The 16914-nt window shown below is 40.4% G+C and overlaps 1 protein-coding gene across 1 annotated transcript in view; it reads right to left on the bottom strand.

The window, feature by feature from the left end:
* SWAP70 (SWAP switching B-cell complex 70kDa subunit) overlaps window positions 1-15384 on the bottom strand; it is a gene marked incomplete at its 5' end in the record, with an annotated part of 30437 nt that extends 15053 nt beyond the window's left edge. The window contains 3 exons of the mRNA XM_009698794.1: window positions 39-266; window positions 10099-10272; window positions 15244-15384. Of these exons, the coding sequence (XP_009697096.1) occupies window positions 39-266; window positions 10099-10272; window positions 15244-15384 (543 nt within the window). The remainder of the gene's footprint in view (window positions 1-38; window positions 267-10098; window positions 10273-15243) is intronic.
* Between the last annotated feature and the right edge of the window lie 1530 nt (window positions 15385-16914).

The raw sequence follows: 16914 nt of genomic DNA, 5'->3' as shown, positions 1-16914 counted from the left end.
TGTTCTACTTTAAAACATTAGTTCTCTGTAGCTCTTACCTGTTTGAGTACATCCAATATGAGCTCATTAAAGACTTCATTGATTGCCATGGACACTGTCTGTCGGTCCATTCCTTTACTGAACTGCCCACTTCCAATGAGATCAATCAGTTCCCATGCAGAAAGACCTTCTCGACTGGTGTTCAGAGCAATCTTATAATGGTCAAACTGCTCTTGCTGCCAGCCTGCTCCCATTGCTTCGGTGAGTTTTTTTAGTAAATATTCAATCTGTACAGAAATACAAACAGAAATCAGTAATTTTCAGCAGGCATGGAAATCAAGTGTTTCAGAGCCATAAACTAAGCTTCTCTAGAGACTATGATTACAGCTAGATTCCTATGCTCACATGTAGGCCCCTAAACATAGGTGGTTTAATTAGCAAAGATTTTAGGCTCCTGTCTCAGTTGAACTTTTGACTGCCAAACCCATCCTACAGCTACTCTCTTCATAGTAAAGAAACAAATAATTGAACCTGACAGCCTCTTTTAATATTTCAGATTCCCACAGAACACATGGGACCTTCCCTGCAAAAGCTTCCAAACCATGATGACTGAAGTGTGAGAAAGCAAGAAGTTTCAAAAAGTATTCTTGTAAGATAAAAAGCAAACAAATTAGAAAAAATTAGAAAATACAGCAGTTTGGACAAGAAGTGAAATGAAAAACTACTAAGGTATGATCACATATCTTAGTCTTCACCTGGCCCCTCTTCTCTAGCTCTCAAGCACTCCATCACTGGACACAATCTTGGCAGATGTATCAAGAGAAGTAAAAGAACATATTTTTCATGTCTGCTTTTATTGTTTCCAAAATAAACTCTCCTTTTCCTCTAATCATTCTGTAATGATGAAAGGGTAATAATACACAGGGTAATAACACTACTCAAAATAAACACAAGAGTGAAAAAGAGGGAAAGAAGGCTGAGTATCTTCTTTTGTCTGTTTTTTATGTTGCTTTTAAACTCATGACTGTTCGCTCACAGTATTTTAAACTAAGCCCACCTACAGCTTTGAGCATGCATAAAGTGCTTTTAATGGCTCTTAAAATAATTGATGAGAGGCTTCCTACAAAGGCTTCTACACACCAAAGTCAAAGCCACGCTTCTAAATTTCTATGGCTGAAGTCACAGGATACCAATTACAGCATTTAACCCAGTTTTGAAGACAGACCAAGCTAATGCAGCCTCCTGCTATTTTGGGTAATGGCTCACTGCGTTTCCTCTCCAGCTTCGCAGGGAACCTGACTGCCTTCAGCAACCAGCCAAGGCAGACCGTACAGCTGCCTGCGCCCTCCCTAAGGAGGAAGCCTGGGGAGAGGGTGCTCAGTAACCCTGCACCAGAGCACCCTCCCACACCAGCCCACCGCAGGGACAGGGCACCACCCGCTCCCCCAAGAGCTGGCCTTTCTCTCCAGCCACTGCAAGGCCAGCACAGAACCACGTCCCGGGAGGTTGGTCCACAAAGCTGCAGACAAGGGCTCGTCCCGGCTGCCTGCTTCTCTACGGGCATGAGGGATGCGACAGGGTGGGAACTGCACCCTGCCCGGCAGAGGTGGGGAGGGAAAGCAACACAATCCTTTCAGGCTCCCACTGCGCACATGGAAATAACCCAGATTTCCTCAAGCGCTGCTTTTCTGAAGGTTAGTCCTTCAGGACAGTCTGCTCCACTTTCAGTTCACATATTTTAGGTCTGGTTTTGGAAACGCTAAGTGACTCAGGAGTCTGAATCCCATTATCAAAAATGACTAAGGTGTACAGCATGAACATACCTCATGGAAAAGTGGTGGAAACTAAATGATTTCCAGGACTTCATTTTTCTAATCACCAATGCTGGTTCGCCTCTGCTGCTCAGCACTGCTTGAAAACACAAATATAATTTCCCCTACAGGTAAGAAAAATGCTGGCTGAGACAGCCAGAGGATGTTTCACCACAGAATAAATTAACTTTCCAGCTACAGCTCAGAGTCACCTCTCAGCTGGTCTAATAGGCTGTTGAGCACCCAGCAGTCTCTACGTAAGAGATTTGGGAGTACAAAGAAGTAAAGCTTTTTTCCCACACAACATTTCACCACAAGGACTCCCAGGCCTCAAGGTCTTGATGCAGCATACATGCTAATTTTGTGGTTCCTGCTTCTCTCTCTTGCAACTGGTACAGGCAAAGCCCTTCCTTTCCCTCGCATCTACATTCAAGAAACACACAAATGTGTAGCAGAACACACTCATCTGGTAAAGCAGTAGATTACCAAATTCATCCTACAGATGGGTGGGCTCTTACTATTTCAGCTCCGTAACTGTTCTTAGTCTCACCACCCCTACTCTGGTAGCACATGGACTAATGCTACGGCAAAATGGAGAAGCTACTGAAAGCTGCTGCACTGTCTAGAGGAATGTTCCCATTCCATTGAATGAGCAGGAAGCGCATATCCCTCCGAGATATGGCTGTCGTATCCTCCTTGTAAAGACTGTCTTAAGAGAAGACAGGCTAGCCAGGCGCAGAATACGCCTCCAGGGTGGGTACAGAAGTTGTAGAGAGCATTGCTTTTCATTTCAGCTTCACAGAGTAAGGCATTTTAAGTATTTTCAGCTCCTCACGCAATTCTTCCTAGCAAAGATCTGATCTGAACAGAGGCCTCTGCAAAAAGCGGCATTCAAACTGTAGACAAGTGCAAGTAACACCAGGTACAAGGTTTATGGGGATCAGCAAAGATGACTTTCAGCTCTGTGCTGTGCCCATCTGCCATTTGAAGAAAGCACCCCCAGGGAGGACACACCTGCACACCCGCTTCCCCCTCCTCCAGACAGGCTGCGAGCCACAGGCCGGAGAGGGTGGCACCGGCCTCCCGCTGCCGCAGTGCCAGGGCTCTGCTGTGCGACGCTCACGGCTGCTCAAATCTGTTCACCAAAGCCCGTGCTTTGCAGTGGTTCCACACACAGCTCAATCACTGAAGTTAATACAGTCAACATGATAGCAAGGAAATTTTAGCATGCCCTCCCAAGCAGTCAACATGTAATTTTCACTAGATCTCTGTAAAATTCAGTAACTAATTCCTGTAAAAATCTTTAAAATATGCTTTGCTGATTTTCACTCTCCTTAAGTTAACTCCTTAAAGTTAAAATCCTTAAGTTAAAAAACTAATCCATGGCTTTCAAGCATCAGCTACCATAAATCCTCAACATTCAGTTAAAGGCAGGAAGCAGCTTACTTCCTACTCCAGACAAGTTTTATAGAAAAAAACCAACCAAAACCCAAAAAAGCCCTTTACAGCATGCAAGAGCAGTAGCACTGTGAACTTGTTGCAAAACAAACCTCCTAAAACCTGATTTTGATGAGCTGAAATGAGCTCTGGCATCAATGCAGGAGTAACTTTTTTTCCCAATGTTCAAAACACATTCTGTCACTTGGTTCAGTCCCTCTGAGCAGCATCAGTTCTGAACTATGATCCTGTACTTTAGCTGAAAGGAAAGCTAAAATAACTGAGGCCTAATTAGGTAGATAACATACCTGCCAAAATGCTAGAGAGTAATTACAAAAAAAAAAAAAAATTCATTAAAACTTAATGAACTTTAAAATGTATTGTTCCAAGATTTCACAACCTATTACACTGCTTGAGGCATGCAGCTCTCAAATTCCTTTGGTTAATTATCTCAAAGTACTAGGACTCGCTTTCAGAGAAAGGGGCACACACACACAAAAAATCATACCTGAATAGATTTTTAAACTTTTTTGCTCAAGCCATATGAACAAAATGAATATAAAACTAATGGTCTGGAAAAGAAGCAGTGCAAAACTCTTGGCTGGTATACATTATCATGTAATGCACTAAAAATAAGTCAACATATCCTTTCCTTTCATGTCATTTGTACACATTTTACCTTATTTTGATTATTAGAACAGATTTAAACATTTAAGTGTGCTAACTCCCATCTACAAGTCACTAACATGACCACAAATATCCTATAATCCCATTAAAGTACGTAAAATATCTCATTATTTTAAAATGCATTAACCCTTCTTAACTGAAAAAGGACCTGTGTATATCACAATTTAATTTCTAAAATAAAAATTCAAGCTTTACCTTGCATTCATATAAGTATGGCTCACTGAAGTCCCCAGAAAAATTTTATCTAACACATCTGCTCAATAGGTGGGGTATAAATATGGAAGAGTGTGAGGTAAATATAAAGAAAAAAGTTGGCTCAGTATGGAAGCAAGTAAGAGACCATTCATTATGTGCTCAAATAAGGAACCTCTGAGAGCAAATTACTTCTCCCCTCTTCGACAAAGAGACATATCAACTCAGCAAATAACTGACAAATTAAGTCTACTGGTTCAAACATAATCTACTCTCGTGGTTAAAAAGCAGAGTGTTGAAAAGCAAACGTGAAGCAATGTTTGCTGCTATTCTGACTGGACCTTACTTTCGCGTACAGATGTAAAAATCGGAGCAGGATTGCTAACACTACCTATGCCAGTACAGACCAACCGTCTCCACAGTACGAAAAACAGCTTCTATCTCAAATCAACAGAAACTCTGCAGCCAGAATTTTGCCAATAGAAATAAACATAAAGAACAGAGGCTCTTTAACATGAGCTATGCAGTCTGTCTGGTATCTTCTTTCAGATGGCACTTTCTTTTCCTATGTTTCAATACCTATTTTTCTTTTCCAGGTATTCCTGGCACTACCCTCCACTGGGAATGAAGTATCATAGATGTTTCACATATTTTTCTGATATATGAGTGGGTCTCTTAGAAGATGAAAAATGAAAAATAGTGTCAAGGAGGCCTTTATGCCCAGCAGAGCATGGCAGACAAAGCTATTCTGGTTCATACTATTCAAATAAGGTTTGTGATATTAACAGAGCAGACATAAAAAGTCTATTCATGTTGTACAAAATTCTGTGGAAGCATATGTTACTGGGCAAGAAGCATGAAAGCAATCATAACCCTTTCATAGTTACCATCAATTCCTTTTCTTCATCCCATCAGAACATCACTTACTTTTAAGTCAAATATTTATTTCTTCCTTTCCACCAACAAAACTGTGTTCATTATCCAGCATAAGTCATTATTTTTTTTTTAATTAAATTAGCATTAAGTAGTATAATGAAGGTCAACTCAAAAAACAGTGTAACATGTAAACATGTAAATCCCAAGGACAACCTCCTACAAGCTGAAAACTGGCTTACTTTTTGAGTGATTAAGGAATGGAGTAGTAAAATGGGAAAAACTGATGCAAGTTGTGACTAAAAATCTTTCTAACCATCATCATCAACTTGTAGAGATCATGGGTCAATTAAAACCACACACAAGCATCTTTCATTCTAGTTGTATCAGTTTTGATTTTATTTCTGAATGGCCAAGGTTCGATTCCCAGTATTTCATTCACTGTATCAGTTTCTGATACTAGAATGCAGAACAACGAAGCAAATGTGGTCACAAAAAACTTTTTCTGCAAGAAATGCCTCCAGAAGAATCACCACCGGACAGCTCGAGACTTTCACCTCCTCAGTCTAAAAAACATCACCTCATTTTCAAATGCACAGAAAGCCACACAAGGCTTGTCCTAACTAGGAGGATTAGAAATACGCCGTGTTAATACTGTTGAAGGCTAGAAGACAAGTGAAAAATGACTGTACAAATCTTCCTTCTTCAACAGGCCAGGCTTAAAAAGCACAGACAGCAAATACGCTTGGGTTATTTAAAACAAGTTATGTGAACACCAGATTACAACACACAAAGAGCACACAGCTTGCAGTGTACATATCTGTGAGTTTCACCATTAAGGATGGCCCAGAAACACAGCTAACCACATACCACAGCTTTCAGGCGATAAAGCATTCCCAAGGCTGCAGTCACATGTCCAGAAATAAGAAAGAGGAAGTATTTGGAAACCTTTTTTATAAAAACCAGAAAACGTCTGGTTAAACACCACCAAGGCACACAAATGAGTCTGTAACAACTAAGAGGTGAGTTGTAAGGAAAGCTCATGACAGACTAGAAATATTTCTCCTCTTATGGCTACAGTTCTCTCCACCTTTCTTCCCTTTATTTTATCCCTCTCACGGAAGAGGTAATACCCACAAGAACCAAACGAAACACACACTTGCATGTCTGCGTCTCAGATGATCTAGTGGAAAAGACCAGCTACAGGGAGGGAAAGGAGCTCCCACCTGACTCCCTGCTTTCCAGGCACATTAGCAATACAGCTGCTTGGTAAAGCTCTGCCCACTGCACCAGAAGGCAATTCTGTTGTTAGCTGAGAATTGTATTAATTTTGAAAGCTGTCCATCAGGACTGATTTTAACTAGAGAAAACAAAACACAGCATTGTTTTCCTCTAATCCATCCGCATCTCTTTGAAATACCACATCAACCCAGTTCACAGAACTGTTTCACTTTGTACATACCAAGGCTTCTCACTGAAAGGGGAGGGAGCTTTCAGATTTGATACCATTTCACGTTTTCCTGGGACATGAGCATCTTTGCAAAACAGACATTCATGGATCTCTGTTCCTTTCCAAATCTCCTAACTGCTTCCAGCTGCCCACCTGTAGCCCACAGTAGCAACACTGGAGACCAAGACCATTACCAGCTGAGCCCAGCACCCTACATAGCCACCAGCTCCTGTCTCTCCGTCACCTGACTTCTCCCCATAATCTAGAGGGATGCTCTCAAGCTTGAAGTCACATCCCAAAACCGCACACCCCAATCCAAGCCCTCCCTCATGCTGGATTTTACTAACCTTATTTCCCTCAAGTGCAGGGCTGCCATCTCTCCTTCCATGGCAAGGGAGGAACATAGGGTAGACTCTGGCTTTCAATCTGGCTTTTGCTAGACGAGCAACTTCTGGCCCTTGTGTCACCTCTCCACTGCTTTCAAATTCCCTCTTTGTAACTGCTTTTCTCACTTTGTTCTTTTTAAAGCTTTCCTCAGCCTGCATCTCCAAAACCTTTCCAAAGTAGACTGTTTTCCCTTCTCTGGTTGAGCTGCAGCTGTTCCCAATTTTCTGCCCATTCAACACCTGGGCAGGGAATCAAGACTTAACACTTTGCAGATGGGGGTAACAGCCCCACCACAATTAGCTGTCTAATATGAAAGGCCTAGCACAGCAGCAGTAGTGCAAAAGTACACAACATGGGCAAGAAGGAAGGACAGCAGCCTCAATCTTTAGTCAGCCTAATGCAAAGAAGGTGAAACTGCACCCAAGCAGGAGGGTTTTCCAGATATGAAATTGTTCAAGTGAGTGCAGAAACCACTTACTTAAAAAAAAAAAAAAGAAAGAAAAAGAAAATCAGACTCCAAAGCAGGTCTCAAAGAGCAGCTCCTCCAAGGAGGAGGAAGCGAGGGCATCCTCACAGCCGCATCAAGCTGTATAAACACATTCACTGGAGATCTAAGGAATTCTCTCTATTATAATCTTCCCATCCACAAGATGGGATGTAAAAATCTTTAAGGGATCACCCTTCCAACCAGAAAGTATGAGGCAAGTTACCTAGTTACTTATAAAGGGGAAACAAAATCTCCAAAACCCAAAAGCCTATGAGGTGGAAGGGCGGGAGGAGGGGAAACGGCAGGATCCCACGCAAAGGACTCCAAGCCAGAAACTGCAGTAAATTCTGTGTTGCGATGTTCTCAGCCAACAATAAGAGAACAGGGAGGGAAGGAAGGAAAGCTTGGCTCCCTGACCGGGAAGCTATAGTCACCCAGGAAAAGGGTTGCATTGCTCTCCCCGAAACACAAACATGACAGAACAGCAATGCTTCCATCACCCTCAGCTCTCTTCTTCACTTTGCAAGTGTCTCCTCACTTTATACATGACATGCAAGCCATTTCGTAGTTAAATGAAAGGATGCAATATAAAGTGGTGAAGACTAAATACATAATCAAGCTTTATTATGAACTTGAGGCATAAAAAGTAAATGGAAAGAAAAATACCATTACTAGTTACCAGTATCGTTTTGAATATTATTGAAAAGAGTTGTTTTCAGGCACTAAGACAACAACTACAAGATTGTACCAAAAAATGCTTTGCAAATCTGGAACTTAGATTTAACATAAAAAACCAGACATAAGAACTTAAAAGGCAGATATGAAAGGTCACACAGAGAAAAAGCAAAACTGACAGAAATTGAGACTTTGCATCTTTCCTTTTTGAATTTTGTGTAAAAAGGTAAATGAGTAAATGTGGAATTTTCCAGAAGCACAGAGAACCCGAGGAGCACCAATGCAAACCAGAAAGGAGTGCATTCAACAGACAGCATTCCTCCACCGGCTGATTACATTACCTGTGTGGTCTAAGGCAAAAGGTTAGAGTGAATACAGGCATTGTATATGATAAGAACAGAGAAGCCTTTCTTTGTCAGGCTCTATAAGCTTTCCTTAAACAGTATTGCACAATTTAAATCTTACCGTAATCAAGGAGATGCAGACACAGATCCACCTTAAGAATTTTAAAAATAATCCAAGCAGAAGAGCAATACAGGTTAACCCTGGGCATTAAGGATGAGAAGGAAAGCAAACAACAGCAGCTATGAAATCTGGAAAACCTTTTTTGGGCTTGGAGCCCATGCTGCAGCCTGTCTGCCAACAAACGGACACCTTGCCGTTACCCAGCATCAGCTACAGAAGTTGGGGGCTTGCCTGGTGGAGGGGGAGAAAGCTAGCAACGCTGATGCCCCAGAGCTGGCAGGTTTGAAGCTTTTAACCATGCCAACAAATAAGGAGATGTGAAATACCTACCCCTCAGGTAAGCCAGGCTGCGTAGTGGGGAACACAATGACAAACCAGAGCTGTGGATTTGAGTCGCAGTTTTGACATTTATTAGTGGCTCTGACCTTCTACCAAAGCCAAATCTGGCACCATTAAGAAAGGTGTCTTAGCTTTTATAACCATGATCCCCGACTCCCAGAACTGACAGAAAAAAACAGAAAAGCAAGCAAGAAAACTGTCCCATTTCTCATGGGAATATAGCATGCCAGGCAGAGCCCTGACATCATCAGTCTGGCAAAAACAGAAACACTGTACAGAACTAAATTCTCGAGCTAAAAAGTGAGTGGTAAGGCAAAAGCGAGCAGTTTATTTTGGTAGGGGAGTAATGTGTACTTCATTATTTGGTACAACAGCTTGTAGTCCAACCGTTATGTCATAGTGGCATGTAAATCAGACTGATTTGATCCCTGACCGTTCAACAGCTTGCAAATATTTATTAATCTATACTCCAATGCTGAACTGCAAACCCCTGCAATCTCTGTATACAGTTTTGCAAAAGATTATTTATACCTACAGTTCTGATCTTTCTACTTCTTCCCTTGCCCCTCCCCAAGAGGAGAATAATGGAGATACCAAAATCTTGCTTTAGGGTTAAAACACCTATTTGAGCATTGCCCATACTTGTTCATGAACTTAAAAGTATCGAGAGATCCCTCTGGTATTATTCGTTCAACCATTTCAAGTGAGAGTGTTCAGGTGGTGGCTGCTTTTGATCAGAAACAGACATTGTCAGAGAAGTTCGTACTTCACCTTTTCATCCAGAGGCTGACATGAGACTGAAGACTTATTTTGCAAGTCATGGTAACACAGAGCAGAGGGGAGATTTTTTTTTTCAGAATCACACTGATGTACTAACTGTGCAAAATTTTAATCACATATAAGCAAGTGCAATGATTAAAGATCACATACATGCACTACTCATGAGCGAAGCAAGAACCTCAACAGCTGTGAGTGCTTGTACTGGTGCTAGTCTCTCCAGCACCCGTCAGTCCTCACAAAAAGCAAAATAAGCTATTTACTGGGGGGCAAGCAGCACATCCCATTTAGTCCAGGCTGTTTAAATGACAGACAAGCACAGCCATCAATATCTAAAGTATCCTGTGGAAATCCCCACACATGCACCCTGGAAAACAAAGAAAAGTACCCAAGGCCTTACATTATTAAAAGAGGGGAATAAAAGTTTTATATTAAACAATTACATTCTCTTAAATCTCTAGAGAATAGCAAACATTAACACAGTTTAACCAGGGCATTAAGCAAACTGGTGTTAAACAGCTTAAGTTTTTGTTTCTTACCTCCTCAGGTACAATGATTAAAGGGTATTTGTCCTCTGATAAGAAGTTAAAAATAACCCATACTTTAAATGCATCTTCATCACTAATCATCAAAGGACTTTTAGAGAGGTTCTTTTTAGCGCAGAGAGTCCAGCACATCCTGTTGAATTCAACTTTGTCAAAGTTTCCTTGAACCTAAAATGAAGAAAGTGAACAAAAAAAATGAATAAGCACAAATGGCACAGAATACCAGACAAAGTTTAACAGGCTAAGTCATACAAAAAGCACCAAGAAAATTCTAGTTTGCAAGAAATGCCAAGGCCCAAAAAGAGCCCTGCAGCAGCCTAGTCTGATTTCCTGCATGAGGTCAACTAAGGAATTTCTTCCAGCAAATCTACGTTCAACCTCCAATTTCTGGTCAAGTTAATAACACCCTGACTTCACATGAAGGAGGCTACACTGCATTCTGTTTTCTCTAGCACATCAGCTTTAGCTTCCAAACCATCTTCACAACTGTCTTAGTTCTAACTGCCCTTCTATTGCACTGAGTTACTGAGATTTTATATAACAAATTTGGAAACCAATATAGCCAAAACTACATGTAGATATGCTAAAAGCAATATTGGAACAACAGCTGGAAAAGACCTTTAATATGTTTTTCCATTTCATGTTACTCAAACATAACTCTTGTAGGATATTCATAAACATGTAATCATTTTTTTCTCAGATGCTAATCCACTGAAAACCTTTCCTTTTTCTCAGACTTGCAAATCTTCACCTTACTGATAAAAAAAAAATTCCTCTTGTTTTCATTATCCTTTCTCATACCTAGCAAGTGTACATACCCATCTGTGAATTATTTACATATGCAAAAGCTTTCATTTCCTCTATTTTCTTTTTAAACCCTCACTTATGTTAGAGATTAAATCTACTTATCTCCCTACAGCTTAGCAACGCTATTTCTTTGCCAACATGTAACTGATACAGGCATGTTCTGCACTGCAGTGGAAGTCCATTGAGATTTCGGAAAGCACGTCTGAGAAACAGGTTCTTGTACCTCTTGTGGTAATGACATCAGTAATGTTCAGTGACATTTTCTTATGATAGGTCAAACTATGCATCTTAGATGCTTTAAGGATACCACTGAAAACTGTATGATTTCCCATCCAATCTGGTAAGTGGTCAAATACAGTGCAGGGTCAACCATAGGGGCTAAGTCAAAGATAGACTAAGGAAGCAGATGAACTGAGATGGACGGAGGAAAGAAGAAAAAAAGAAAAAAGGGAGAAAAAAGGGGGAAAAAAAAAAAGACAGAAGTAAACAGGAAACCAACTCTATGCCAAGAAGTACTTTACAACACAGTTTCCAGGACCAAAAGTAAGATTATGAAAGAAAGCCATAGACTTTGCATGCTTGCAGAGCAGTATGCCACCAATGTAAGCAACAATGCAAGAGGCTGGCTACAGGCTACAGCTGTTCTTTGAAGATGGAAGCTGTAGGAGCTATAGCTGCTATAGCCACAAGCTCAGCATCCTGGTTGTTCGCACCAGAAATGAGTCTCAAATGAAACATCAGCTCAGTGAACAAACAACCTTTGGAAGAAGGGCTAGAAGCCAGGTTTCCTTCTCCTTCCTTCAATTTGCCAGCGCCTCATCCCTTGGCTACTTTTGCCTGTGCTTTTTCCTGTCTGCCCTCCCCACCCTGCCCAATGAAGTTTGACTTCTTTTCTAAAACAGCTTCATCCACCCAGATGATGAGCAGTTCCACCTTGGCAATGTCCTAGTGGTTATGCTGCTTCCGAGGAAGATGCCAACAGGGTGGGAAATCTCTTTTCCTACAGCCACCACCTGGCAAGTGCTGTAAGCACTATAAATAAGGTGGGTTGCTCTATAAGCAGCTCATACTTTAAAGTACGGCAGCAATCAATGACCACAGGGAGATGGGTGGAGAAAGGCACGGGCCCTGGCCAGGGCAAAGGAAAGTGCATGGTTTCTGCTCACGTAGCAAAGTCAGACTGCGTGTGCCTCAGAAACTCCTGTCAAAACCCAGATCACCTACAGCATGTTACTGCCGCCAGGATCAGGCAGCAGCCAAGCAGGAGGTTTCAGGACCATTTTGCTGCAGGGGACTAGGTCATGCTGTGTATATGTAAAGTATAATTTACCATCATCAATATCTTAGCAAATAACTCTAAAACATAAGGAAATACAGAAAATATTTGGCTTATGTACCAGTGATCAGATCAGTTCCAAAAATATAACAAGCACTGACAGTATAACTAGCATTCACTAAGTTGTCTGGAAGATGAGATAATCCAAGGTTTAGAACGATGTCCTTCTTTGTTTCCCCCATTATGACTCTTCCCTGCTATAAATAAGGCATGTTGTAAAATATCACCATCACCATCATTGAAAAGGAAACATTTTCAATTGGTATTACAAGAAACATTGTAAAAAACAGAACATGCTAAAATATAGATATGAAACCAAGTAAAAGAAATTATAAAGACACATTGGCAAGCGTCATCACCCTCCTGAAATGGACACTTAGAGAACAAGAACAGATTTTGTTTCAGATGCAAGAAAATCCTAGATACATCTATCTGCTAAGTAACAAGCAGCATGATACTGGAAATCATCCATTAATCAATACTAATTATTCAAACTATTTATTCAAATCCCCTACTTGGATAAAGGAAATTATTTGCAACCAATTTGCCTCATTAGACTACTGACTTGTGTCTTTCTTGATGATGCCTTGGTTCTATATAAAGATGCTTTATTGCAGGGTAACACGGGGTAAGCCAGCACTAAAAAATATAAGCAGCTACAACTGCATTTAAAACTACAACAGAAGTTATTTCAAATGGTTACAGTCCTCTCAATAAAATTATAAGTCACAGTTACATATCTGTTTTAAAAGAAAACTAAGGATTCATTCTTTAAATATTTTACTAACATTTTAAAGTGAAATATCTTGAGATCAAAAAAACCTCTCTTGAGCAGGTTGCTCTTGCTCAAACCAATTAATTCACCAGATGTATGACTGGAAATTGAGAGAACTTCCTCTGTATTTGGGTGCATAAAGCACCAGTCCTTCTTTAATAGCTTTGCTTACGAACATAAATCAATAGCATTTGTTCTACAATCACCCCATCTAAAAGAACAGATTACGCCTTGGAAGAATGAAAAAAGAAGGGGTTTCTTGTTTGCTCTTTTTTTTGCTTGTTTGTTTTAAACAAAGGAGACATGCTATGAACCAGTGACTTCATCCCACTGCATGTTGTCTTTTGGCACTGATGTAAAGTCCTCTCTAAAAGACGAGATGTCATAATCAAGATTTTTCCAGTCCACAAAAATACCCTTCTGTCTAAAGAATTTCACTAATTTTTAATAGTACATATCTAAACTGTTTACAAGCATTTAGTCAGGATTAAATAACATGGTTACAGGTAATTTAATCCTGCTCCTTAACATTTTCATCTTTTAAGATGAACTAATGGTATGTGTATATCAAGCAATTATTGGAGGCCAGATCGACGTATGAATAAAACAACACAAGAAACTACATGAAAAACCTTGTCCTTCATTTTTCCTATGGGGCAAGAAGGTGCCCCAGAGTAGCCAAACACTGTAAATTCACACCAACTTGCTTACATAGCCAAGTCTTTCATTTTCAAACTAAACTGTTGTTTAAATGCAATCGCTTCTCTTTCCCATAACTATTCTTCCTATAAACCCCCTTTAATAATAAAGCACTTTTATATTTGAAAAAGCCTTTCATCTCTTTTTTTTTATTTAATGGCTTGCTACTGCCTACAAACAGTACTAAAACCCACTGTGGTTCAGATTCTACTACTGTAATCCTTTGGTCAAAATAAAGTAAGGCCTTTTCTTTTTCCCCCAAATTTGTATACAAACTGCTTGGTCTCCATTGAATCTTACAGGAGCTCAGACAGACAACATGAAGTGGAAATGAGATCACAAACTTCTTGGGGATGAAGCAAGAGTCTTCATCATCAAACAACCAAGACATTAAGCGGGTACCTTTATATGTATTAACAGCCAACAACTCCCACATATGAAACAGGACACTAGTACTAGGTATGAGAGAAACACAGAGTGAGGCAGAGGAGCTGATAAGTCTTCACTAGATACAAGAATCTCTACCTCTTCCAAGACGCCAAACTGCATTATATATATGACATTTTCCACCAGTATTATACATAGATTAAAGAAGCAGCAAAAATCAGCAAATTAGGCTAAGGAGTTTGCATAATCTGCAATTGCTGCATTGGACTTTTCAGCAGCATGTCAGTTCAGGACTTTTTAACATTACAAAAGAAAGCAAACATCTATGTATCTCTGCAGCCACAACAAAGTTTGAGGGTTCCTGGGGTCGGCCTCCAGGTGTATGAGAAATTAGTGGTATGAGTGCAAACATATCAGCTTCATCACATGGGCTGGTTTTTACTGTCTAGACCAGTATCTCAACACAAGTTCCCAGAAAAAAAGCAGAATGATAGCTGGGTTTTGGTGTTGGGTTTTTTTTTTGCTTTCAAACCCAGTGACTACCTATCTTAGAACAAGATGGACAGGAGCTTTCCAGACAGGCTTTCCAGAGCTTCAAGGCTCAACAGAAGACTGCAGAATGCTCAGACATGAAAGAACTTGCAAGATGAAGCTTAACAATGCTCCCTAATGTCACCCACTGTAACTATTCGAAGGGATCTATTTATTAGAATACCTTGTGAACAGACATTAAAGATTTTTTTAGCCTTCCTGTTTGCAAAGGAGTCTATGACAATATTTTGTTACAGCCGTAAGATAAAGTAGGACAATCTATAGCTCCAAGACACTTTCAAATAAATTCAAGCTGAGGTGCTTTGTTAATATGAACACGGTTCTGCATGAACACAGCTTAGACAATGACCAGATGTAACAGGAAATAGAAACCACCAAGAGTAAAAAGAAGTAGAGAATAGTGCACCCCTCCATTTTAAGGCACAGGCTCTCCAGAGTACCTGCCCCATCACGACCCCACATAGGCACACAGAACCAGTGTCTTCACACCAGCATGCTTCCTGCAAGCAGCAGTCTACTGTAAAGACACTCTAATACAAAACCTCATAAAAGGAAAAGCAGAACACAAGAATTCAAAGCTTACCTTTTCCAAGATGAATTTGTTTAGATAAGGCATGTAACCCTGATTGGAAACTGGTCCTTCATCATCATCCCTGAAGTGCTCTTCCAAGGCCACTGGATCATGGGGAACATTTAACACTGTGCACAAGTTGTGAGAAAGGACCTAAGGACAGAAGAGAAATAGCGACACTGCTGTCAGCCTTAACCATGCTGCATTCCCTCCAGAGCAGACCTGCGATTTGCAAAACCATGCGCAAAGCGACACTTTCATGTCAACACAAGCTCTGCCCTGCAGATTTTTGTCAAAAAAAACCAAAACGTAACTAAAAAAGTTGACTCCAAGGATTGAACGGCTTCAGACAGTTGCATGTTTACGGAAGCAATGCGATCACAGATAGGTCCATTCTATAGATCAGCGAGCACAGCTACAGAAGCTGTCCTTTATACCCATATACTTACACATTTGAAAACCAGGAGAGGCGTGCAGAAACACCAAAGTAACGTTTACAGACTGAAATTAGATAGCTATGGAAAACAACCACAAACACCTAGCCTTTGAAATTCTAAATATTTACTATCTAGTGAAAACCAGTAACAAATAAAACAACTCAGTATGTACCTTCAGATTATAAAGAAATGACCACTGAAATTAAAGCATTAACTACAGATTTCTCTCATCTGCTTGCTTTTGGGTTGCTTCTCAACATTCATGCCATGTTTCAGTTGGCAAAGCAAAAGTAATGTTATAGAAAGTGGAAGGGTGTATGTGTGCTTCTCAAATTTTTATTTTAAAAAGGTATTTGCATGAATCATGTCGAGAGCTTAACACCCAGCAGCACTCATGTCTGTTCTTGAGAAATGACCTTCAAGAAGAGGCTACACGCTTGATTAATTTTAAGGAAGTACTAAATTATTGAAAACTAACTGGTAGCCAACGCATGTCAACTTCTTCAACTTAGGCCGAGTTATGCATGCACAATCTAACACCTGGGTACCAACAACAGGAATGCAAAGCCTGGGTAGCAGCGACTCCTGTGCCACCAGCACTTTCCTAAGAAAGGCAAAGTGCCATCCCTTTCGTTGTTCACGCTGTCTCGAGTCAGGTCAGTCCTGTAACACATTGCCTATGGGGTCTTAAACACGCTGTAACTTGGGAACCCTCTCCCCTTGGCATGATGCAGACTTAAGCCTCTGAAGACCATGCACTGACTACATGAACTGGGTAAAGGATTTAACTTTACATGCCCAGGAATGGTCTGCATTTAAAAAACGTAACTAAGAACCAAAGGCAAAAAATACAGGTAAAACAAAATTAGGCAGAATTAAAACAGATCACAACTTTTGAAAAGGCATGCTGCTTATGGTATATTTTTTTTTTAAATCAACAACTAGATAGGATAGACCGCAACTGAATTTGGGAGCATGTTTTACTTTCTCACTAGGTAGCATAAAATTAAAAAAAAACAGATCAAGATGATGCAAAGAGAAATCAGCAAAAAAATCTGCAGAAAAGTTATAAGTAGGTCTATTTAGGTGAGTAGCCATAAAGCGGTCGAGATGGGGTAGCTGCAAAAGAAGAAGTGAAAGTCTGAAGTCATCAAAGCCTAGGAAACCAAACTTATGCCACACACTTAAAATGTCTGGGCTTTCCCCCTCCCCACCCCAAAAAATAATCATAGAATGGTTTGGTTGG

Source organism: Cariama cristata, unplaced genomic scaffold (genome assembly GCF_000690535.1).
Source record: "Cariama cristata isolate BGI_N322 unplaced genomic scaffold, ASM69053v1 scaffold30524, whole genome shotgun sequence".
Taxonomy (NCBI): Eukaryota; Metazoa; Chordata; class Aves; order Cariamiformes; family Cariamidae; genus Cariama; species Cariama cristata.
Note: the sequence above shows the minus strand (reverse complement) of the source record. Positions and strands in the feature narration are given on the sequence as shown.